Source organism: Taeniopygia guttata, chromosome 2 (genome assembly GCF_048771995.1).
Source record: "Taeniopygia guttata chromosome 2, bTaeGut7.mat, whole genome shotgun sequence".
Taxonomy (NCBI): domain Eukaryota; kingdom Metazoa; phylum Chordata; class Aves; order Passeriformes; family Estrildidae; genus Taeniopygia; species Taeniopygia guttata.
This window is the reverse complement of record NC_133026.1, coordinates 140,156,274-140,181,364: the sequence shown is the minus strand read 5'-3', so window position 1 is coordinate 140,181,364 and position 25,091 is coordinate 140,156,274. Positions and strand designations below refer to the sequence as shown.

The 25,091-nt window shown below is 41.6% G+C and overlaps 1 protein-coding gene across 4 annotated transcripts in view; it reads right to left on the bottom strand.

Moving 5' to 3' along the window:
- The window catches only part of FER1L6 (fer-1 like family member 6), an 82,893-nt gene that overhangs the window by 46,743 nt on the left and 11,059 nt on the right, over positions 1-25,091 (bottom strand). The window contains exons 1-11 of one of the 4 annotated variants that reach the window (XM_072924989.1): positions 23,846-24,170; positions 15,781-15,863; positions 14,964-15,090; positions 14,300-14,354; positions 14,073-14,204; positions 13,282-13,344; positions 8,601-8,679; positions 6,886-7,042; positions 5,659-5,845; positions 3,893-4,085; positions 2,566-2,915 (exon numbers count right to left, since the gene is read on the bottom strand). In XM_072924989.1, the coding sequence (XP_072781090.1) occupies positions 2,566-2,915; positions 3,893-4,085; positions 5,659-5,845; positions 6,886-7,042; positions 8,601-8,679; positions 13,282-13,344; positions 14,073-14,204; positions 14,300-14,354; positions 14,964-15,090; positions 15,781-15,863; positions 23,846-23,880 (1,461 nt within the window). In that variant the 5' untranslated portion in view covers positions 23,881-24,170. Of the gene's footprint in view, positions 1-2,565; positions 2,916-3,892; positions 4,086-5,658; positions 5,846-6,885; positions 7,043-8,600; positions 8,680-13,281; positions 13,345-14,072; positions 14,205-14,299; positions 14,355-14,963; positions 15,091-15,780; positions 15,864-23,845; positions 24,171-25,091 lie in introns of those variants that run through there. The other 3 variants (XM_072924988.1, XM_030266657.4, XM_072924987.1) reach the window with 3 other exon arrangements.

Genomic DNA, 25,091 nt, shown 5'->3' with positions numbered 1-25,091 from the left:
AAGCCTCTGCTAGCCTCTGTTTAATCCTATTGGAGACCCAGCATCTGCTTGTGCCTGGCATGGACTCTCAGTTAAGAAGGGCCAGCTAACACTTTGGATGCTCTTGGATCATTAACAACAAAAGCTATTAACCCCAAGCCAAGACTAAGCTCAAAGGAGATATGTTTTGTGGTTTGAGTTCTCCCCAAATTTACAACCCAACTGTTGCAGTCCTTCCATCCAAACCCTTCTTATTTCACAACACCTGCAAACTGAGGCCCATTAGGCAAGACCAGCCTTAATTCTTCTGCAGTATGAGTGAGGCAATGAATAAAACATCAGCTCTACATGAATATTTGTTTCCCTGACTTCTACAAAGCAGGAACAGTTTTTGATATAGCCTATGATCTCTTCATTTTGAAAAACCTCTGCTAAACACAGCAAAATATCATAGGTCTTCAGTGAAAGGATTAGCAGCATCATATGTCAAAGTCAACAGCTCAAACAGATTGCAGCTCCAGAGTAACTTTAGGTTTTCATACTTGTCCAGTATGAAACCCTAATAAAGCCACGGCTCAGAGGCTGTGGCACATGCATCTATCTCCCCTTATAAAGAAAACAAATTTTAATATCTTCTTGCTGTAAGAATAGGTCAATAAAGTTGTGCTGTAGGCATGGATAATTTGCCTCTGTTGTCTCAGAGGCTCTATGAGACATTTTTCGCATTATTGGTAATGTCTCCAGTTCCTGCTTTTCCTTTCAGAGAGTTGCAATACAATTACTGTCTACTGTAGCACAAAGTATTGCTGAATGTCAAAACTAAAATAATATCAAGCATCCCTGTTTCATGCTATTGCCTTTTATGTATTCTCTATTTGAAACAGCACCTGGAAAGAAATCCTTATTATTACTATTAATTTTTGTTGGTGGGTGTTACAGCAGGGTTTGTTTCTCTGCCTGGGGTATTTGCCAGGCCCAACACCATAGTGTCTGAGCTACTCATAATAATGGATTTCTTGCATATAAAGGAAAATTTATATGGAAATAAATGTCTTTAAATGTCACCTCTATTAGTCTTCAGAGAAGAACTGAGAGACAGAGGTAATTTGCAACTATATCAATAAATAAAGTAACAGCAGAGTACAAGTTCATACAACTGGCTTGTAATTACCCATTCCAGCTCTCTGCTGACACACTCCTTGACCCACTCCAGCCAGCCCTCAGGGCAGAAATGCCAGGGCACTGGCCAAGGAAGTGCACTTCTCAAGGCTAGGCCTCCAGACCAAAGAACAATTTCCTATTTACTTGTAGAGATGGAGTGGTAAGACCAAGAATCAGAACCAATAAAGGACACAAATATCTTAAGACGTGAGCTGGAGCTCCCAGTACAAAAGACAAAGTTTTGATCAATGGCAAAGAATCACAGAATCATCAAGGCTGGAAAAGACCTCCAAGATTGTCAAGTCCCAGTTTGACTGAACATGCCCACCAAACTATATAATGAAACACCACATCTACTCATTTTTTGAACATTTCCTGCAATGCTGACACCACCACTTCCTTGAGAACCTGTTCCAAAGCTTAACCACTCTCTCAGTGAAGACATTTTTCCTAATATCCAACGTGAACCTACTCTGGCACAACTCATGTCCATTTCCCCTTGTCCTATTGCTAGCTGACTGGGAGATGAGGCCAACCCTTCCCCCCACCCCCCCCCACCCCACACACACACACAATCTCCCATCAGGTAGTTATAGTAGATATAGTGAAGTGGGATGAAAATTTGTTATGAGAATATTTTTTTCCTATTTATTGGGTTAAAAAAATGAGCTTGCATGTGCAGCAATTGATGCTGCTCCCAGAGAGTCGCATGGTGGAGCTGAGAATTAAAGCTCAAACATTGGCTCAGCTCCAAAGCCCACACACTCCCTGCCACAACTGCCCAGCCTTCTCAAAGCACCAGAGTGCACATTTCCCCATGATGTAATCCTATACAACAGATGGAATTAGGCAAACAACATCAGTTACCACTGGTTGAAACTGAGCACATAATTTTCAGCTCTTCTTCTAAAGAGATTATCAGCCTAACACTAGCACCACACTGGCAATGCAGTATTAAAGGAAGAGACTAAATCAGGTTAGAATGTACGTATCTCTCTGCATTTGCACAGATTTTATGCCAGTGGTTCTCTATTGACTTCAGTTGACAACTACAGATTTTCTTGAATGAATGCAGGAAGACAGGCTTTATAATTCCCAGCTGTCCACACTGGTTCTCTGTCCATTAGTAGATATTATATCAGATAAGTTTCTAGTAGGAACACGTGGATGCAGCTAGTGCAAAAGGGATTATATAACAGGGGATTAAATTTTATGAACACCAAATCCTACTTGAGAGTTGAGTTACAGGTGCACATTAAAGCTCCATTTGTGTATTATTGTGGGGAGGTCCCATTTCTGTGAAAGCATGGAGAAACTGTAGGGAGCACAAACAGCAGTATTATGTGTCCTGACCCCAAATACAGACACCAGTGCCATTCTCAGAGGTTTAGAGACATATGACAAATCTCTTACTATCATACTGACCTCTAAAGGTACATCAAATGGCTCAACTTCCACTTCAGTTGAGTTCATCTTGTCTGAGGGAGAAGCTGACTTTCTGTCATCTCCTGCTTTGTCACTTTTGTCTTTTCCTTTGAGTGCTTTGACGTCTTTATCTTTAGATGACGATTTGATATCCTTGATAATGCTTGAAAACTTCGACTCACGGGCTCCTCCTGAAAGTATCTCCACAGCAATCTCAAGGAAGAGACGTCCCCTGAAGGAGACCCCTTCTCCAAAACCTTCATTAAGCTCCTGGTGGTCATCAATGAGGCTGTGGTTCCTGGGTGAGCCATAGAGATTGATCCAGGCAGGCCCAAAGGTAGGCAAAAACCCTGGAGATAAAGTATATTTTGTGGCTTTTCTGTTGGGTATTAGTGTGCTCTCCTCATTGTGTGCTCCAAGAAATTTTGCCTCTAGTGCCCCAAAAGCCAAACCTGAACCCATTTCTGGGCAGTGGGGAATCACTTCACACAGGGCACTGCTTTGCAGGGCAATCCTTAGACACCAAGGAACCTCTGCCAATACCCAACCAACTCTGCTGGGCTGCAGCTCTTTCTCGGAAGATGATGGTGCCACACCTTCTGGGCAGGAGGTCTATTGCATCTCTTGGAAAAAGAGCTTGCTGTTGCAGACTAAAGACTGGGCCATGATGGCAGAGGATGGAGGTTTTCTCCTTTAGGTCAAACTGTTTCAACTCTGTGTCACTCAATTTATACACATTTTTCTTTTATTTTCTGGTTAAGAACTGAGATATACATTTGAATTGGCAGGTTTAAGGAGTTACTGTGCCTTCACCGAGCTGTGATAACTGACCATCTTCCACATATAGGTCACACAGCATAAACAAGGCTATACAAGTAGACTCAAACATCAGTGAAAAGACTCCAGATAGTGAGCCTCTCCTCAAACAGCATAGCACACTAGTCCATGGTGCTTCCAGTGGGTAGATCCAAAACACAAGCCTGCTCTGCCTTTGATTTTTAGTGATTTTCAGTTAGTGGCTTCATTGCTTAATAGAAACTCACATGACCTATAAACTTACATCTGTCATCCCCAATGGATTAGACTATTGCCACAGTCACACAGATGGTAACAAATTATGCAGCAGCCCTTTAATAAGAACAACAATGTCAGACCCTCCATGCGCTGAGCACAATATAATATAATGTGAAATTAAGCAACAGAACATGTCTCAGAGCCAACACTTAAACTTTGGACATCCCTAAATTAGAATTAGTCTTTGCCAAGATCCTATGCAAGTAGATTTTACCTTAAGGGTATATCCTGGAACAGACATTTTCCCCTTTACCTTTGTCACCATCTTGTTCATTTGATATTTTCTTCAAATCAATGAAGTGGGTGGCTAAGGCCACATCATTCATGCTGCCTTCATCCCAGACCTGGATTTTGACTCTTCGACAGAGTGGAGGGAACATTTCTTTGAAGATAATCTGTTCGTGCCACACTGGATCTGCACAGTTCTTTTGCACTGTTGTCCGGCCCTGAAATGAAAGTCCAGCAAATTTAATTCCAGAGGGGTTGAACTCTGGAGAATGGCAAGGAGCATAGCAGAAAATGCACTTAGCAGCATCTCTCTGGCCATTTTTAAAGCACAAATATCTTGAAAGTACTTTGGCTTTTCTATTTATTAGCTTCTTCATTTTGCACTCCATATCTAATAAAAGACCACATTATGGCTAAATAATTCTCATGTGCAAGCAGCAGAGCCTGGAATAAAATATAGTATTTCAGGACCCTTATTCACAAAACATATCTGTAAAGTCAGACTTTGGCATTTCTGCTACAAACTGCACATCTTCAAATGTCTTTCAAAATATCTGGGTAGTGGTAATGCAGCACAGTTTTTCTCATAAAAGACTAAATTCATTAGAGATGCCAGTCTGTTTGTAGCAATGGGATTACCTTAAATGAGGCAATTTATCGAGCATAAAATATTATTATTGTGGTTCATATTCTGGACATATGCCTGTGTGCAAGAGAGGTAGGTCCTGGAGCTATTCCTCCAAACCTAAGGAGATGGCAGGACTGTATCACAGTCTGTACAGTAACTGGTTGTGGCAGAACTTAGACTTTCACATTAAGTGGAAAGAACTGAGTCAGAAAACCCACCAACCCTCTCTATAAAACCCTAATTTGCACACCAGTGTCCAAACTCATGTCACTGACCCACTCTTGTCTTCTTCAGCCCTCTATTGAACCTGAGGGTGCCGCATGCATTTCCCTGTTTTAACCAACAGTAGTACTTTGCAATTTGGATTCATGGCCAAAGATCCAATCAGCACCAAGAGCCACATTCTCATGTCTGAAATGTCTGAAAATAACTAACTGGAGCTGTCCCTAAGGCTTCCTTGCATACAGAAAGCATTGCTGGCTTAAAATAGTTTCCCTTTTCATCCTTTGTTTATTTACAGCTATAATCAGGACAGGCTCCCTGACACAGGGTTTCATGGTGTATGCCAGGGGAACCAGGCCCTGGACCTCCTCTGCATTCCTCTTTCACCAGAGTCAGAAGCCTCTCTAAGCAGTAATCTGTCACTCCATGTTTGATGCTGAAGTTGCTCGAGGAGCAATGAAGCCAGGCAACACTACCAGTCTGCTAAAATGCTTCGTCTACACAGGAAAGCTGAGAGGTTCCTGAATTTCAGCAGGGTAGTTCAGAAATCCATACATAGCCCTAAAACCCTGATTGAACCATATTCACTGATTTCAGCCCTGCTCACTTATTTCACTCAAGGGAGACCAGAACATAGCACTTACCTAATACCATGCTGCGTAAATCACTGCCTTGTAACTCAGTGTTTTAGTAACTCGGTGTTTTAGTGCTACAGAATTCTCTTTCCCCTCCTGCTGCCTGCCTCTAACCTACTGCTGTGAGCCTGATATTAGATCTGCTGGCATTAAGTGCCTCCATTACTTTATTTCTGCATAATTTAAGAACTGAACATTTTCTGATGACCAAGATACATGTTTTACAGACATCAGCATAATCACCTGCCTGTAGCACAGCTAACAGGAAAGAAGGCCTACTTTTGTGATCAAGAGGATCCCAATTACCATTTGACCTGCAAACATGACCACCACATAGGGATCCACAAGGTCCTTACTGTCGCCTATGAATGCTTTGGTGACATTGGCCATGATGCTAGAGTTCATCTTTGGAAGTCCTTCTGCTTTGTAAATTCTCACATAAAATCTCGCCCATGGTCTTTCAGATGGAAAGCCTTTGGGGATCAAGAGATTTCTGAAAGAAAAAAAGAAGCTGTTTTCTTAAAATTGAAAACTTGGACAATTAAGTAATATTTTTCCCAACAGCACTGTGATCTTGGGTTAGCATGCACCTGAGAAGACACAAAAAGGTGTATGAATTTGCTTTTTCATCTGAACAACAACAAAAAAAAATTTTACCGCAAGAAAATTATAGGGCATTACTCAGCAAACTTTTCTATGTGATATATAATCAGATCCAGTGAGATAAGGTTCTCCAGACCTTGCTCAGTAAATTCTTAATATCTTCAAGGACAGAGATTTCTCACTCTCTTTGGGCCCCTGTTTCATTTGACTGTGTGCATGGTAAAAATCTAGCTGTTCTGAAATTTCATTGCTCTTACCTGCCTCCAAAGCCTCTCATCCTTGTACTGAAAAGAGCCACTCATCTGAAAAGAGCCTGTATCTGCCTTCCTCATGTATGATGCCCCTTTGAGTGCTCTCCTTTAGGCTCAAAAAATGAAACACCCACCACCTTTCCCCATAGACCACATGCTCCATCAGCTTGGTGACTTTACACAGACTTGGTCCAGGATGTCATTACTGACCAGAAATATTGCTTCAGTAAAATATAATGTATGCTGATAGCATATTTACCACTTTGAACTTCTGTATTTTACAAGGAGAACAATAACGTGCTGGAGTTTATCCAAGGATATGGAAATATCCATACACTCACATCCCCATATTTTTCTTCTTGCTTCACTGCTTTAAGAAGTCATTCATTGATTTTAGATCAATGGACTTTCTGTCAGGGGTAACTTGGAACTTAGCCAAAAGGACTTGGTCAATTCTATCAGCTGCAGAGAAGCGAACCTAATGTGGTCTTCAATTTAGATGAGAGGATTGTAAAAACTCTCTTTGAGCATGTGAGAACAGCCAAGTGTACAATGTTATCCTGCTATTAACCCCAAGTTAAGAAGGAAAGGATTGGAATGAGGGCAGAGACTTATTGAGGTACCTAGTAAGGAAGAAAGTAGTAAAAAAAAAACCAAACCAAGCAAATTTTTGCAGTACTTTTCAATCTGTTCCTCAGTATCAGCTGTTTTCTGTGTAGCTTGTACTGCATCACCTTTCCCCGTCACACTGAGGTCACACTTCAGGTACCCTTTGGCTCCTGTCCTAATGTCAGCAGGGTCTGTGAGAAGTGCCCACTTGTCACAAAACTGATGACCTGTAAGAATGACAAGCTTAAACACCCAAATGGAGGATATAAAAACATGCAAGTGTTTACCTCTTCACTCACAGAAAAGGTACATCAAACAACGTTTGTGCTGTCAGGAGGATTGTGCTGAAACGTTTTTTTTTAGAAGTGTAAACACTTAAACAGTAAACACTTTTAGAAGTGTTTACCAGACACTTCTAGAGGGTCTAAAATATCAAAAAAGGCAAGCAAAGGATTGATCCAGATCTTGTCAGAAATGAGCTCATTTTCATCTGTTTACTGAGATCAATGACTAAAGATCAGTGGAAGCCTGAGTGAGATTTCAGCAGCTGAACTAAGGCTGAGTCCTTAGTTTCCCTGAGGAAAGGACACCTCTTTGATGAGAACTGTCTGAAGATCTCAGAACTCTAGCAGCAAAACCCTTGCTGGGTGCTGTGGCCACTGTAACGTTGGCAGACAGCTGAGAGAGGGAAGGAGAGTGGACAGCTATCAGAGCAAGAAAAATGAGCCAGAAGCACATTCAGCTCCATCTTTCAAGGGGGAAAATGTACAAGACAATTCACCCACAACAGCCCTTGCTGTAACCCTGTTTCAACAATCCCATCAAAAAAGGTCCTAAGAGCTCATGTTAAGTCACTGGACATCACCTTGGGTGGGTAAATGAGTGGGAAGGAGAGACCACAGAGTACCAGGGATATGAGCTCAATATCAACTCTGAGACACCACCCTCCTGTTAAAGTGTGAGCAGGAGATACGGGACAGAATTCAAGACTTACACAGCCTGAGCATGGACGTAGGCTGCTCATTTCAGATAGGCCATTCCTCTCTGACTGTTAGAGGAACCCTGAAGAGAGGGTGGCCGAAATGACTCTACACTCTTGCTATAACTATGTCACATATACAGCAAGTGGCCTAAATATGTTCTTTCCCAAAGACGAAGAAGAGACCATGTCCTTGAGTAATTATGGAAGAGAAAAAGGTACATGTTTTGTGGATGGTTGTAAAAACACCAAAAGAGAGGTAAGTGATCTTTTCTTAGGTTCCAATGTCAGAAAGGACTGAACAGCTCTGAAGATGACAAGTCAAGTGGACCCATGGTCACCTCGTTGTCATCTTCTGTCTCCTGTTATGGTCTGCTTCTCCTCCAGTCTTGTGCTCTCCTCTCCATTCCTTCCACTCTCCATCCTGGTCTCCTTCCCTCTTCTCCTTCTACCCCAACACAGGTGAAAGAGCTTTGGAACCTCAGTAACAAATGAGTGAAGTTGGGTTTTGTGAAATTTCAGCTGCCCACTCTGACAACTTAAAGAAATGCCATCCTTGCAAAATGCTATCCACCAATGGGGAGATTGCCAAGGTGTTTTCAGTGTTGAACTTCTCTCCAACAGTTTGGCTGGTACACTGCTATCCAAATAGGAAAACAACTCTCCCAAAAGCTTTAAGTTGGAGTAAACCACAATGCCAACATAAAGTGGTGTTGGAGTGGAAAAGCAGCACATTTCTGTCTCCTCCCCTTCCCTGCCTCAGATCTCTCTTAGCAGATAAAAAGGGCCGAAAATGCACCACTCACCTGGCTGAATGTACACCGTCCCCAGGTCCACTTTAAAGGAGCCTATCAGCACACTCCCAAGCAGTTTATTGTGCATAACCTGTTAGAAAAAGCTGATTAAAGAATGTCACTATCTCTCTTCCCAGTCAGCCTAAGAAAGAGCATCCCAAGATCACATTTGGTTCAGAGGCAATAAGCAGCAACATCCAGCCCCGCCCAAAACTGGGGGCTCATAGCCACAGCAGATACAGCAAGTATTTGAAATATGCTTTTTACCCAACATTGTGCCAATTTAGAAAACAATATAATTGCATCTGGGTAGAATCACACAGGTTCATCCCAGGTCCCTAGGATATAGAGAGCAGGAATTAGATCGATGCTCCTTCAGAGCAGGTGCAACTATATTACTTATCCTGGCAGTTTTAACTAAATCATAATGAATATAAACACATGAGACATAACTGGTTTCACACTAGGCTGCAGAAATCCTATCACTTTTTGTGCAATAGCTGAATTGCCATAAAAACTGAGTATGCTCAGAGGAGAAAGAATGTGTTTCTTAGCAACATTTTAATGTACACATAAACCAAGAGACTCAATTCTAATCTACTACCTCACAAAACAGAGAAGTGGTATAGATGTATATTAGAAGGCAAGCAGACCCCAGCAAGTCTGTCTCTGTATTCTTCCTGCTAAGTGATAAATTTAATTTAATTTAATTTTAATTTAATTAATAATTTTCAATTGCCATGATTCCCAGACCAATGTATTTCTGTGTCTCGTTTTCAAATACTTGCATATGGTTCAGTTTACAGACAAGGCAGAGGCTTCTTCTAAGGGGAGATTTGCTCTAGAACTGAATTTCTCAAAAAATGTGTTTCACCTAGTTTCAGAATAGCTTAAAAGGTTGAAACCTATTCCTTGGTTGTAGAAAAGTCTCTGAAAGAGGCTGAATTTTCTGAAACACCTTGCCCAAATTGCAAAGAGAAACTAAGCTCTTTCAAATATACAGAAGTTAAATCTAAATATTGGAAGGAAACAATCAAGCCTCCAACAGCATTTCAGGAGTCTGGAGTACATCACATTCTCTCTTTGGATCTACACACTGTAGATAAGGATATTTCTGGATAGGAAGACTTCTGCAGTTTTGCACTGGATTGGTCATGTGACTTCATTTTCAACATTTTTCAAGAGCAGGAGACATATATTTCTAAGTAAAGATAACTGACACCTTCATCAAGATTCACCAGAAAATTCAGGAAGTTGCTAATTGCAATATAATGTTTTTCCCTTTTAAGGGCCTATGGCCACTGTGCCACTGTGACCTAGGGAGCACACTCAGCTGTCCTTAGTAATTCCTCACTTCAACATGGAAGCAGTTTCTAGAGCTTAAAAATCAAGAGTGGACAAAGGAGCAGTATTATTTTATTATTAAGCTGAAAAATTAAACAACCTTCACGTGGAAGAGGAGTTATTGTGAAGTTAGTGCTTCATGCCCAATTACTGCTTTTCCTCAATCCCTGGTGCTGCCAGGTCCCATCCTAGCACTGGACTCTCCCTCCTATGAGGTTGGATGACAGCAAACACAAGGTTACAGAGAAGCCTTGAAATCTGTTGGGCTTCTCCCTGAAGCCAGGCAATGTTATAGCTTTGGGGAAAATACGTGAGAATGCCCAAATCAACAGATCCAGCTAGGATAGATTAAAGGGGGAAGAAGGCTGTAGCCTTTCTGTAAGGAAAAAAAACCCATCAGCTTCTTCAAAACACAAAAACTTCAAGATGAGGGTAAGCGGTGAGTCCAAAGTGGTGCTGTCTCATGGCTCTTTGCTCATTTGCTCTCCGTGACAGCCCGTCCAGAGAGTGCTACATGCTAAATATGTAAAACTCACTTCTCTGTCCCTGAGGTTTGCTTTGTGAAATGTAAATGCCTCTGTTCCACTGAAATGATGCAGGTTTCCACTCCCTCCAGTGCATGTTGCTTTTAATGCTGAGGAAAAAACTAACTGCTTCCATCAAACACTCTACATCTTTCCTCATCCTCTTTTTTTCCAAGTGTATTTTCTTCAAATGCAACAAAGCAAGTGAACATGAAATTTATAACAAACATCTCTTGTCTTCTCTGAGGGGGAGCATCACATCCACACCATATCTAATTAAAGATTTATGTCTTTTCACACTTGACTGTAGATGACTGAAGGATTTTCTTCAGATTTTTGGAATGAGCACAAACACACATAGTGTTATGCTGAGGAATATTTCAGTAAGGGACATACAGGTTTAGCACTTAAGGGCCACATTAGTTTTACTATAGTTTTACTACAAGTTTGCTGAAATGTACAGGAAGATAATAATGAAGAAAAAAACCTAGTAATTAGCAGGTGCTGAGAAACTGAGTGTCTCATTTTTCTCTCAAATGCAGTGTTTGAATACAGCTAGGCTAACTCCTAAACTGATGGACAAGGGTATTCATCTATTTTGTTTTCCTCGAACTTGCATATGCAGATAAGTTCATAATAGAGGTTGCCAATCTTTGTTTCTTCTTAAGTAAGATTCATATTAAGCAAGTGTTGTGAAACTTTCCATCCCTCAGGGCTCCCTTCACTCCCAGCACACATATTCCCTCTCTTTGTTTCTATTCCCCTGATAGATGGCATTCTCCAAAACTATGTTGCAAGGTAACGAATCTCTGTTTTCAGTAGAATACATGAGGACTGTCCAAGGTTAGTTCATTGCTGTTACTGAGCTTTTTCCAAAAATAATTTTCATCTAGAAGACCTTTAATTTCTTAGTGTTGCACCTTCATCAGCTATAAATAAAATAACTTTGCTGAGCCTGATGAAACTGGGAAGATATACAGCAGGCAATTGTGACACATTTTCCCACACCCCCACTGCAGTCAGAAGAAAGCTGGCACTTTCCCCTCCACTACTGGATATATGGAATCTTTATCAAAAGAATGTGAGATTGGAAAGACTGGCCATATCTCAAGGAAAAATAACTATACTACCCCAACAGCATCAGTAGCACACAAGAGCTGGTGCCTTGGCAGTGTGCTGATATAGGAACCATGTCTGAAACACCTATGGGGCCACAGGATGTGATATGTCACAGCAGTGAGATGATATCTACTCCCATACCATTGTAGTAAATTCTGTCCTCAGGTATGAGATCAGATCTGCAGATACCTTAGGTAATTATGAACTTCATATGTTTGAGCTGTGAGTGTGATACAGTAGATGTTAATGGAACTTTAGGATTCCAACTGTCAGTTTACTCCCAGCATTGAAAACCCAGTTGTCCAGTTGTCCATGTGTAAATGAACACATTTTATTCTGTAGCTGGGAAAAGTCACTATAAGCAGCTCAGAAAAGGAAGTGATGTGTACTGTAGCTCCTGAGCACTGCTTGTTTCTGTCAAACTCAACCAGCACAGATCTTTTCCTGATGTACTTTATTGAAAAGGACAAAGCACTTCAGAGAAAAAAACTTTTCCTGGAGCAACAATACACTGTTTATTTGCCAGAGAAATCTCTGATAAAATGGATGGACTTTTAGCCAAAAAAAGAGTTCATGAAGGGCACCGCTGTTGAAATTTCCAAAAAATACAAATACAGCACTGTCCAGAGTCTCATGAGATCTCTAGCTCGTTAGCAGCTTTGCTTCATGTGGTGATGAGTTTTGGACAAGATAATTAACATGGCTTCATAGACTGGGCCTTCTAATCTGGACATCATTATCTAATGTCCAAGCCCAAGAGCATGTGTGTCTTCCATCAGGACTGCTCTGAGATGTCATAGAAACATAGAATTAAATAATTTAGGTTGGAAAAGATCTATAAGATGGAGCCAAATCATTAACCCAGCATTGCCAAGTCCACCACTAAACCATGTCCCCAGCTGCTACATCCATATGCCTTTTAAATCCCTCTGGGGATGGTGATTCTGCCACCTCTCTGGGCAGTCTATTCCAATGTCTGTCTACCCTTTCAGTGAAGAAATTTTTCCTTACGTCCAGTCTAAATTTCTCCTGGTCCAACATGAGGCCATTTCCTCTTGTCCTGTCACTTATTACTTGGGAGAAGAGACCAAGCCCATACCTGTCTCTAATCTTGTTTCAGGTATTTGTAGAGAGCAATAAGGTCTCCCTACAGTTTTGCTGCGACTTTACTTGCAGTGAGCAGTGGAAGTAGCACTGAACTCTTGGAGAGCACTGCCATGCTAACAGCAACCAAACAGTGACACTCCCAGACAGCTCGAGAGCCCCAGCTGGAGAAAGTGTCTGCACTAGTTTAGTTTCATTTAGTTAGAAACAGTTATATCTGAGGAACTGATGTAAACAATAAGTTTCAACTTAGTCACTTGAATCAAGTGGCAGGTTGAAAATTAGATGGATGAAGACAGTGAGGAGAAGAGAGAGCTAAGCTGAACTTTCTCATTCTACCTTGCAGTTTGCCACACCAGCGATGAGTGTCCCTGAAAATGCAGACTAAATCTTCTTTTTGGGTATGTTCCTTCAAATCTCTGCCAGCAGACTCCTCTTCCTTATCCTCTCCTCTATCCTCTTTCCTATACTTCATGGTGACTTTCTAGCACTCTTGGTACCTAAAATTATTTATTTTTAACTACATTAAGAAACATTTAGAGTTGAAGTGACACAAAAACAATGACTCTTACTTACAGTGCTAAGCTGTCCTAGGTACTTACAGAGATGTTGATTATTTTGTCAAACAGCAGCACCTGTGGTCCAACGAAATCAAACACGAAGTACTGTGGGAAGAGGGGACATCAGATGAGAACCATCCTGGGCAGGCAGCCAGCACTGTCAGCTGCATGGCTCAGCATTTTGTGTTACTGCACAGAGCCCTGGGGAGATGCTGGGGGTATAGGGGGGCAGCGATGGACAAAGCAAAATCCTTTCCTTGCCCCTGACATGTTTCTGCCGCGGCCCAGACTTGTTTTCTACTCTATTTCTTGCATGGCTGCACAAGATTTGCTTCACAAATGCTCATGGGCCTCAGTCTGCATCAGAAGGTATTGTCAAAAGAGACAGGAGGTACAAGGAAGCCCAAAGGACCTGCTGGTTTTAGGGATTGTTTTGGTGTCATTTGTCACCAATTGGAAAAAACAGATGTCAAAGAAAGACTGAAACCATGAAATAGTAGAAAAGGCAGTGGAGGTATGGGGGGTGGGGGGGGGGGGGGGGGGCGTGCAGTACAGACAAAGCTCCTAAATGGATGATTTAAAAAACTGCAGCAGCAGTGACAGTAAAGCAGAATGTGCAGGAGAGGGTGGGAAACAGGTTGGACAGACCTTGAGAAAGACCAAACAGATCTAAACCCCACGGGAGCTATTGCTGGTGCTTTGTCTCCTGGAGAGACCTCCCTGTTCAGATGTGGAAGTGCTGCAAACTTAACTCATCCCCTCATGAGCTACGAAATGTCAGAGTCCACCCAGAACCATTGAAGAAAGTGTCTTCTTTGAGAGAAAGCACCTACTTCATTGTAGAAAGGGGCATTTGTGCCTTCTTTTACTGTTGTTTGCTTCTTCTCATCACCTATCTCGATGATCACCACAGGGTCGATGTTCTCACCCACCAGCTGCCTGGCCTCAATGATGGTGATGGCAATCTGTGGGGCACAAGGACACCATGGACACTCCTGGGCTCAGGTCGAGCCTATCTAGGGATTTCACAATCACAAAAGGGCTGTCACCCCCTGCTCACCTGGTAGTTCTGGGATTTCATCTCGTCTTCATGAATTCTGGTCACCAGCTTTGCCCTGTTTAAATGACAGAAGTCATTAGACATCTCTAGGTAAGAGCTGGTACATGGATACACATTGGAAAGACTTCTTAACAGTAAAAATTATTATTTATGGCAGACAGCTTTGTTGTGAACTGTTTGGCTTGATTTCACTGGCAGAGACCATCTCTGTCTGTCTCATATACTTTTTGATAGGGAAATGTTTTGCATCCGCACAAACCAGTGCAGCTACCTATCATGGCAATGATTTCACTTGTTGATCCCATCAAGCTTGACTCCATTCCTCCCCAGTCTGCATTCCTCTCCTGTATGAAAAGCACAGCTACAAAGCTCTGCTATACAGATCACTGTTCCCTTTGGCTTGTTTTGTTTAGCAGAGCTCCTTAGCACAGTTGAGGCACATTCAGGATCCACTTCAGCCTCTCCCTGCACTGGGTAGCATCTGGTGATACCACTGAGCTGACAAATGCATTCCACTCTGTCTTGTGGGAGAGCAGGAGTGAAGGGATCACTGCTGTCAGCAAAGGGATTTTCTGTCAGATGTTTTGTTCGAGGGTAATGCCCTTCCTGAGAAGGGCGGAAAAGATGTTTAGGGGGATGTTAGGTAAGATACATAAAGGAGCACCTCTTCCTGTTTGGGCTTAAGGATCCAAAAGCAGTGGACAGAGCATCACTGTTCATTAGGTCTTCCTCTACCTCTTCCTGTCTTCCAAGAGTGTTGTGCAGAAAATTTGCAATCTCATCATGATCACCTGATGAAGAAAACAGACAAGGAAGTAAAACCCACATCTGTTTTCTAGCAGCAAAAAGCTCACTTGGAGAAGTGAATTTATCATCATAAACTGAGTATTGTATTTATTTGGGTGTCCCAGTTAGAGACACTCGTGGTCTGTATTGAGCAGTATTGATTACAGCAGCAGCTCCCCTGCAAAACCATTTCCTATATCTCTGTGGCTGTAGCCACTCTCCTCACCCTGTGTGCACTCACAACAGGCACATAGACACTACTGAGTCCAGCTGCCAGCCTTGTTGAGCCAGCCCATCCAGCCATCACAGCCTATGCAGGTCGTGTATTTATGCTTTCTAAAAGAAGCAGAACTTTGGGAGGAATCACACACTAGTAGTAAATTATCTACCTGTAAAGTAGAAAAAAACCCTCAAAAATGTGCCATCTCTCTATGGTAAGAGGCAGGCTGATATTTTTAGTTTATTGTACCAGATATAGCAGTATGAACTCACAGAATCTGAATGTGAACTTCATGAAACAGTTAATGTAAAAAGAATTAGCTCTCTGTTTATTTGGGAGTGATAAGGAGTTTACTGCCTGTCTTATCAATGCTAAGCATTGAGACACGATCCAAATGAGTTCACATGAAATCAGATCTAATATAATCCCCCACCACCTGCTCATCCCTGTTGAAATATTGATTTATGAGGCTTACCTAATGCATCTTTGTTTGCAATAGTCAGCCCTTTCTCGCCTTTTTTCTTCTTCTTCAGCTTCATGCCAGCAAACAGCCCCTTTCTGAAAAAGTAAAGAAAATTGATCAGTGCCATATTTTCAAACCTTTCTCTATACTGGATTCTAATTTAACTCAAGGACTTGTTAAGAGGGAGTTTTGATTTCCAAGCAAGATCATTATATTCTGAATTTCCTTTTATCAACAGCAAACAAGAGAAAGCTCTGACTTTTTGCTTCATCTAATGTAGTTTCTTTTTAAATTTTGGCCATGTACAGGCAAGCATAATGTGACAAGAGCCAAAACTTCTGTTCAAACCAAGATGGCAGATGCAAAGAAAGGAAGTCAAAGATAAGTTTCCAATCTACTGCCTTCCCACACATGTAGCTCATTCCTTATGCCTGTGACAAGACCAAAGATAAAAGGCAGATTAGAGGATCCAGAACAAAAGCAGTTTTCCACTGAACTGAGATAAAGTCATTTGTGTAAATACCTTGGTCAGGACACCCACTACACCCACGGTATCAGTGGCACATGCACCACATAATTCAGGTAGTTCTCACTCCCCTTCAGCAATGAACAAGCCTGAACAAGGGTTATTCCTCAAGCTGTGTTAGAGAGGTGCTTCTGCCTAGCATCAGTTCTTCCAAGAAAACAATTATGCCACATGTTTCAGAGGGAGAAACAATCTATGCTACTTGAGAATTTTGTGCTGTTAACAGTACTGACAAACAAACCAAGTGGTGAGAGGCAAACACAAAGGATTTCATATAACAGCAGCATTTTTCAGGCTCTTTGTTGGCCACAAGCATGCAGTGACAAATATTTAGCAAATTTTCTTTCCCCTGTCATCAGAGGATTTATTTGCTTAAATTATTGGAGGTATAAAAATTTACCTGCAGAAGCACACAGTCCAACTAGCCAAAACCAGCAGGCACCTACAAGCTGAGTAAATCTGATAGTGACCAGTGCTCTAACATCTGAAATCATCTGCAAACTCAAGCTGTGGATGAAAAGATACTGCAAACTGGAAAGGGAAGTTGATAATGTTTAAAGGTTTTATTCAGAGCAAGCAAATTAAGCTTACTGGCCCACCCAAGAGGAATGTCAGCAATGTAGGGTACAATAGCAGAAAATGTACAACTTCTTTGTGCCAAAGAATCCTAAAATCTGGTCAGTATGAGTGGAAATGTAGCACCCAGACAAATACAAGCCTCAAGCAAAGCAAGAGACAGAGGGTGACTGAAGAAAATGGCCATTAATAAAGCCAGATGTGTTAACTGGGCTGTCTTCCACGATTCTTATGTTTACATAACACTTGAAACTGCTTAAAGACAGAACTGCAGAAGGTGCCACAGGGTAACAGAAAGAGAACTAGCCAGGCTTTGGATAACTGCATGGTGCCAAGAGCAAAACCCATCTTTGAAGTAAACCAGATTTCAGTCTCAGGTTTTTAGTCTGTCAGAGGTTTGAGCAACAAATAGCATCAGGATGCATCTGAGCTCTTCTGCACCCCTGACCCCAGAGGTTACCTTAGCCAAGGTAACCATGCAGAGATGTGTCCCTGACCCCAGAGGTTACCTTAGCCAAGGTAAGCATGCAGAGATGTGTCCCTGACCCCCAAGGTTACCTTAGCCAAGGTAAGCATGCAGAGATGTGTCCCTGACCCCAGAGGTTACCTTAGCCAAGGTAAGCATGCAGAGATGTGTCCCTGACCCCCAAGGTTACCTTAGCCAAGGTAAGCATGCAGAGATGTGTCCCTGACCCCCAAGGTTACCTTAGCCAAGGTAAGCATGCAGAGATGTGTCCCTGACCCCAGAGGTTACCTTAGCCAAGGTAAGCATGCAGAGATGCGTCCCTGACCCCAGAGGTTACCTTAGCCGAGATAACCATGCAGAGATGTGTCCCTGACCCCAGAGGTTACCTTAGCCAAGGTAACCATGCAGAGATGTGTCCCTGACCCCAGAGGTTACCTTAGCCAAGGTAACCATGCAGAGATGTGTCCCTGACCCCAGAGGTTACCTTAGCCAAGGTAACCATGCAGAGATGTGTCCCTTGACAGCACCAGAGAGGCGGCAGGCACAGGTCACTTGCAAGGCTCAGCTGTTGACTGTGGGTTTGTTCAGCAGCAGAGCAGGGTGACATTCCCTGTACATGGGATTTGCCAGAGAGAATCTTCTCTCTAAGGGTCTAAACTAAGTAAATAAAGTCTTCAGGGAAGTGAATTAATCAACAGGCTCCATCACTTTGATATGTAAACCACCTGTCAGCCAGTGTCAGTGTGTACACCCTCATACTGTGCACATGGGTAACATCCACACTGCTTAATATAACCAGTTTGGCTTCCTGAAAGCATTCTGGGGATATGCTTTTTGTGGTAGACAGTTTGTTCTCATGGAAGGAATAAAAAATGTAAATTTTCTTCAGATTTCCACAAAATGTCTTTCCCTGTGGTTTGGACATAATTTCAATCAACTGCTGAAAATTTGAAAATTATCCCATCCCTTCTTCCTCAAGATGGTGTAAATTTTAACAAGAGAAAGTTTGGATCTTCTGTGCAGTTATACCAGATTTGAGAATGACCCCAAAGTTATCCATACCCTTCTGTATCCCTAAGCCAGGCATAAAACTTTGTGCCACCTCTAGGTAAACCCCAAAGATATTGTGAGGGAATGTCTCCTGTGTTCCCCCAGGAACTCCTGGCTATCAGGGAGGCACAAACATGGGAAATCAGGAGAGACTTGGGGTGCAAAAAAATTCATTCACCTGTCATAGACCTGTGGGGAGGTTGGAGGTTGTTTGTGTTAAGTGAAGATTTAACCCCCACATGCTACATAATGCACAATTAGAGGTTTTGCTCCTTACTGGATCCTACAAGCTGATTTGAGATAGAATAAAGCATTTTCATGCCCAAACAGAAGGTGGATGAAAGAATTCTTACAGGCTACAAAGAAGTTTCCTGTTTTAAGTGCTTTGATTAGAAGCAATTAGAATCAGCCATCTCAGCTAATCAAGGACATTTCTTAGTTCAAAGAGGACCAAGTGTCCCAGGTCCTTTCACACGGGGATTGTAAAAAAATCTGAAGTTAGGGGAACTTTTTCTTTCCTGTATATGCATAGTACAATGTAGACCTTAGTTTATGACTGTGATTCATTGAGATTCCCCTGATATAAATAGTAAATAAGAGTGAGACATCAACCATATCACAGCATTTGCCTATACTCAGACCATGTTGAATTTGCACCTCTGTAAACACAAGTATTCATTTCCTGTTATCAGTGCCACAGGTCCACTGAATTAATTTTCATACCTTGAAAAAAAGACTCACAAATTTCATTCTCTTGTCATGGTTCATCCATGGCAGCCTCCACTTTCAAAAAAATTGCTTTCATGTTCTTCCTTTTCATCTGTCTGTCTTCCTTTTCATCTAAGCTATCCCATCATCACAGAGGCTTTATGATCACTTCTTGCACAGCGTAATGTTCCCTTAGATATCCAATAATTGCAATTTGAAGTCTAATTTAAAGGAAAGCTGGCAAAAAAATCTACTTCAGGGCTGTCAGCATGAGAGTTCAAATGACCTTACTAATATTGAATCTCAGAGTTTCTCCACATTGTTTAAACTTAGTATTTTCTTCCAGTGAAATCTTTGAGAAGTCTGTTTGCTTGAAGAGTTGATTTAAGAAGAGACTGATTTCCTGCTGTGGGAATGGTTACAAGCAATCCAGAGACAAACAGGCACTTCTAGGGTACAGGTTATCTACCTCTCTCTAGGCACTCACTGTGGGGTGCAGAAAACACTTCTCCATCACCTATGAAATTGGAAGTTAAATAGCTCAAGGAGGGACCTTCTGTTCCCTTCCTCAGAGCCCCCTCTCTGTGCAGTTTTCCAGAACTCAGTCAAGCAAAACCCAGACTTGGGTTTAGCTGCATTAGACCAAGATATTTGTCAAATTCCATTTCTGTACCCTTGGGATGCCCTTCCCTTGTGCTGGTGTGTGAGCAGAGAGGAACGAAACCAGGGAGTGGGATCTGCACACCAGAGGGCAGACACAGATACAAAGCCTGTTTTATCCAGCACAAATCCCGAGACCATCCAGCTCTCACATGGGCAGGCTGAGTGAGCTGCCAGTGCTCTTGGCAGCAGAAAGTCCTTATTGGAGCAGCTGCCCTGCTTTTTCCCCGAGTCTCTTCTTCCTTGGAAGCAGAAGTCTCAGCAAGCCTTTTGAACCATCAAAATGATTTAGTTCAGGGATGATGGTTTGTGCACCTCATCTCTGAGCCAGCTCCAGTGCCTCAAGATTGTAAGCCATGGGTACAGTGATTGCCTTGGCTGAGGAAGCAGAAACTGAAGAAACAGGAAAAAAACCTTCTGCCTTCCTACACATGAACATAAAATTTGATAGGTAGGTTTTTATCTTTGGATTTTGTTATTTGCAATTTTCTAAGATGCCTTGGTGGGGTTATTATTCAGCTTCTTAAAATTCCACTTCTTTCAATGCAAGTTCATTTTCAAAAGAGTCTTCCAGTAGATCAAGCAGTACTGCACTAGGTGAATAATTATCTACACACGAGTAGTTCTAATTTCCATTAAATAAACACCAAGTTACAAAAATGTTACTTCTTTTCATTTCAAATGCAAAAAAAAACAAAAACAAAAACAAAAACAAAAACCCTGCAATGTAGGAATGACTTTTAGCTCATTTTAACACTCCCACAATATGTACTAGTCAAGAAAATTATCTCATAACTTAAATCCCTTCTTCCAAAGAATAAAATATAATTACAACAAAAAGATGCGGCCCTCAAAATGAAAAGTCTATTAAATCTAAAACACAGTTGGTTAATTCACAACCATTTTTTATTAAGACACTATGTCATTTGTGATAAGTGAAGTTCCAGAGAAGAAATTTATTGCACTGCATTTAACTATCAAGGAGGGCTGAATAAAAAAAAATCTTGGGCATATGGAAAGGAAAAAATTCTTAATGAGTGGTTAAAATGGATTCATTTCATGCCTTCTTTTCTCAGGATTATAGAAGTTAAGGGAAGATTTCACCAATTTAGTAATTTAATTCACTCTGTTTCCCAGTGCAGGGTTGCTTTGTTCAGTATACTGTCAAATCCTACATCCTGCTTCAGCAAAGAACCTCCCTTAATCCCCAAGCCCGGAATTTCTGTTGTGGTTCTTTCAAAGCTTGGAGCTTTTATGAGCTGTCTTAACGTTTTTATACTTTCCCTGATTTCCCCCTGGTTCTGCTGTTTTGACAGGTCCAAGGATTTGCAATAGGAAAGCTTCAGCTCTTCAAGAAGGTGAATAGAGAATCCTGTATGACAAGCTGTAATTTAAAAAACAGCTGTGGCAGCCACAGGTGTCAGTTCTGAATCTTGGGGTATTTCATATCTGTGTGACACTGTGACTTTACATGTCTTCTCCCAACTATGAATATCTCCTCTATAAGAAAACAAAATTTCAAGTTGACAATACAGTGGTCAGGATTAGTTACACACTGGCTCTAAACAGAACAGGCTCTAAAATAGCTATTCAGGAGAAATTCTGCTGTCTTTTGGGATATTTCCATGTAAAACTTCTATTTCTTGCACTGCAGCAGTCAAAGCCTGAAATCAGCCATTAGAAAGCATAAGAAGTTAAATAAAAATATGGCAGGGAACATCTTATGCCACTAAATTACTGCATTTTGGCTACAGCTTGCTGTTTTGTCTTCCCATCTCAAAAGGAACCTAAAACTCAGCAATGCAGAGAAAACACTGTGAAGTGTGATCAAAAGAGGACCCTGGCAGAGTCTATTTAGCCTAAGAAAGAGACGATAGCTTGAGCTTTTCAGGTGGTGCAGTGAGGTAAAAATAATGACGCATGTGTGAGAAATTCTGAACTGGCTACCAAGCACTAGAAGATGGTCCCAGAGTCACCCCTGGTGGTCTCTGAATTAGCAGCTCAGTGTGCAGCATCAGTTAAAAACATCCACACTGTGCTGGGTGTTGTCAAAACGGGTGTCAGAAAGGAGTGTCAGTTTGCCTCTAAAGCACTGGTGAACCTACACAAGGTCATTACACAGGAGCACAGAATAAATCAGTTTAACATCTCACATTCTGGGTGCAGCTTTGGTCTCCATGTCTCAAATAAGACAAGAGGGTTAGAGAAGGCACAGAAAAAGGGTGGGAAAAGTCAGTTTATGACAGACTGAAACAGCTGTAACTCTTCATTTGGAGGGGAGATGACTGAGTGGGAATAGGATGAAATTTTATAAATTCCAACAAATTAGGCAAATAGGGTGAAAGCAGAGCAGCTTCTTACACAGCATAACACACAACACTAGAATGAGGATGCACTTGAAACAAGACTGAAAATACTAAAAGGACTGGATGGGGATGTACCCATTAACAGTCATGATAAAATTGTTCTGGGTGCTAAAGAGAATGGACCACATAAAGTGCCCAGGCTCATGTGCTCTCCCTGAATATCCCATGCTTTTGCCAATGCTGGAGAAGAACACAGTGCCAGATGGATATGAGAGCTGACCTCATAGGAAGTTCCTCCTGTTCTGGTCATTCCCTGATCATAAATACCAAATCCATGCATGGCTGGGTCACTTGGCATGGATTTGAATCAGGTATGGGTTGATTATCATGTTTCTGTCTGAATGATCAAAGCATATAGCACAAGCTTTTGCCAAAATTATACCTAATCCAGCATAAAGCCTGATAGTGAAAAAATTACTCCATTCTTGGAGCACACTTGAGCAGGAAGGTGAATTCATTCCCAATTATCACAGTCTCATGTGATCACCATGTCTTTGAGAGGCATCTGGGTTTACTAAATTGTTTAACCACACCTGAAGTGTTCTTTGGAAGTGAGCTATAAAATAATGAGTGACATGGAAAGATGGATAGAAAAGGAGTGCCTCAGTTTCACTCCCCAGGCCACAAAACCACAGTGCTCAATGGCATTATCAGGCAACAAGTTTAAAACAAATGAGGGTGTGAACAAATAGGGATTTCTTCAGTGAGACACATAAATCACACATTGCAACGAAGGTTGTTGAGTTAGAGAATTCAAGGAGATTTCAGGCACATTTATGGAGTTTGTGGACAGAGGGTCTGACATCCATCCAGCTCATAAACTTTCTAAGTCTATTAAACTGCTGAGGGCCTTGCTCACACCAGTAAGCAAGGTTTTTTCACAAACTATACTTCCAATTATCCACCTTTGGCCCTTCTTGGCAGGCAGAAACTGGTTTGACACAGTTGCTTCCATGTTTTTCAGCATTTTCATTAAAAAAATATATATATATATATTTCCCTAGATGCAGAAGTAGAAATACCAGGTCTACTGACATGCACTCTGAGCAGCCTATAATTTGAACTTTTGAATTGTGCACAGTTCTGCTACAAATGATCTAAAGCTCCAAACTCTGAGAAGGCTTCAGGAAGAGCAGCACCACAGCATGGTGTCTCTGCAAACACTGCCCATCTACCCGGGCACATTCAGCCTTGGTTCTTCCAAACCCTGGCCCTCCTGCAGAAAACCAATGACTTTATTGACATTTAGCATCCTCATGCATCATGGGTCATGACAACAAGGAAGCCACATCCTGAACAGATGCAAATTATTGGTCATATCAACAACATTTCTCATGTCAATACACCAGAGCTGAGTAACAGATCTACTAAATACTAACACAGGCCTGCAAAATAAAGAATGCAGTTGTTACATGCAGAGAGGTCCTTCCTTTTGTTCCTGCAACTCTTAGAGTTCTTAATTCCCTCTACAGGGATCTTGACCCCTCACCTGCTGAACTGTGAAAGACTTCCCATGGCTTTGTGCAGTTAGAAATAATTAAAGACAGCACAAGGCATTATAGACTAGATCTTACCAGGAATAATAATCACCCTCCCCCCAGGAACAGCTAAAACAAGCATTAAAGGACTTGTTGATTTTCTTTTCCCTCAAGAAAAAGTCTTTAGCTATAATTAGCTGGATTTAATTTAAACCTTGGAAGAATTTCCTGAGGGTATTAGACATACCTGTGGGCCTGAGGTACCACTGTTGAGGGCTCCATCCTGCTGTTTTTCTTTCAGTCTCTACCTTTTACATTGTGAACAGGCTCTCCAAGCTTATAGAACCCATTAGGTTAGAAAAGACCTCCAAGACCATCAAGTCCAGCCATTAACCTGAGACTGCCAAGTTCACCACTAAGCCATGTCCCTGAGTGCCACATCTACACGTCTTTTAAATACCTCCAGGGATGGTGACTCAGCCACTTTCCTGGGCAGCCTCTTTCATTGCTTGATAACCCTTTCAGTGAAAAAATTTTTTAAAATTCCAATCTAAAACCTTCCCAATCATGCTTCAGGCTGTGTCCTCTTGTTCTATTTGCATTTAAGTTTGCTTCTTGCTGGTAGCAAATGTGGTGCCTCAGCCAATCTGGTAAACACTGAACAAGAACAAAGACTTATCTCAGTGCAAACATGAACTCCTTTTGCTCTGTAGAGATCTGCAGGAGTCAGTCTGGAAGCCATGCACTGCTCTTAAACAGCAGCTCCAAGCTAAAAGGCCACCAGGCTTACCACACCCACCAAGACACCTAGAAAAATTTAGATTTCAGACAGTCTTAGTAACCAACCACTCTGTGAAAAAAATAGGCCTATTTAAAGTATTCTTCTATTTGCACTCACTTCTTTTTTTAATAAAGACATAATTTCTTTTTATCTATTTTCTTTTTCCACCCATATCTTGCCTAACTTCTCTCTATTGCAGCTCAATGTACAAGGCTCTGGATTTTGGTTCCCCCTTCTGCTCCTCTAACCTCCCCAGTTCTAAGGTTTAGTATCTGTTAATCTTAGTTAATAAACCAATATACTAGTCACAGTTCTTGTCTCCAGTCCTGTAAGTGCATCTACTTCCTTGACATTTCCTCTTGGACATAGTTCAGCCCTCGCTGAGACCAAATTACAGAGGCACAAGACTGCTTTTGTTCTGCACTTCTCAAAGACAGTTTTCACATTGTTCTTAACCTTGTCTGTTGGCAGCTGGCCTTTAAAGAGGACACTATATTACTGTGAGGCAAATATTTCGTTAAGGACACCTTTGGAATTAAATATGTGAACCCCAGAAGGAGGATTCATTATTCACAAAATACATACTTAAGATCCCTGCAATGATGAAGCACCTGTACCACGTGAGGTATCAGTAATTTTGCTGGAGTGAAAAATGCAGAGAAATTAAACTACAATAGGCAGCTTAACCCAAGTGGCCAACAAGGGTCAAAGT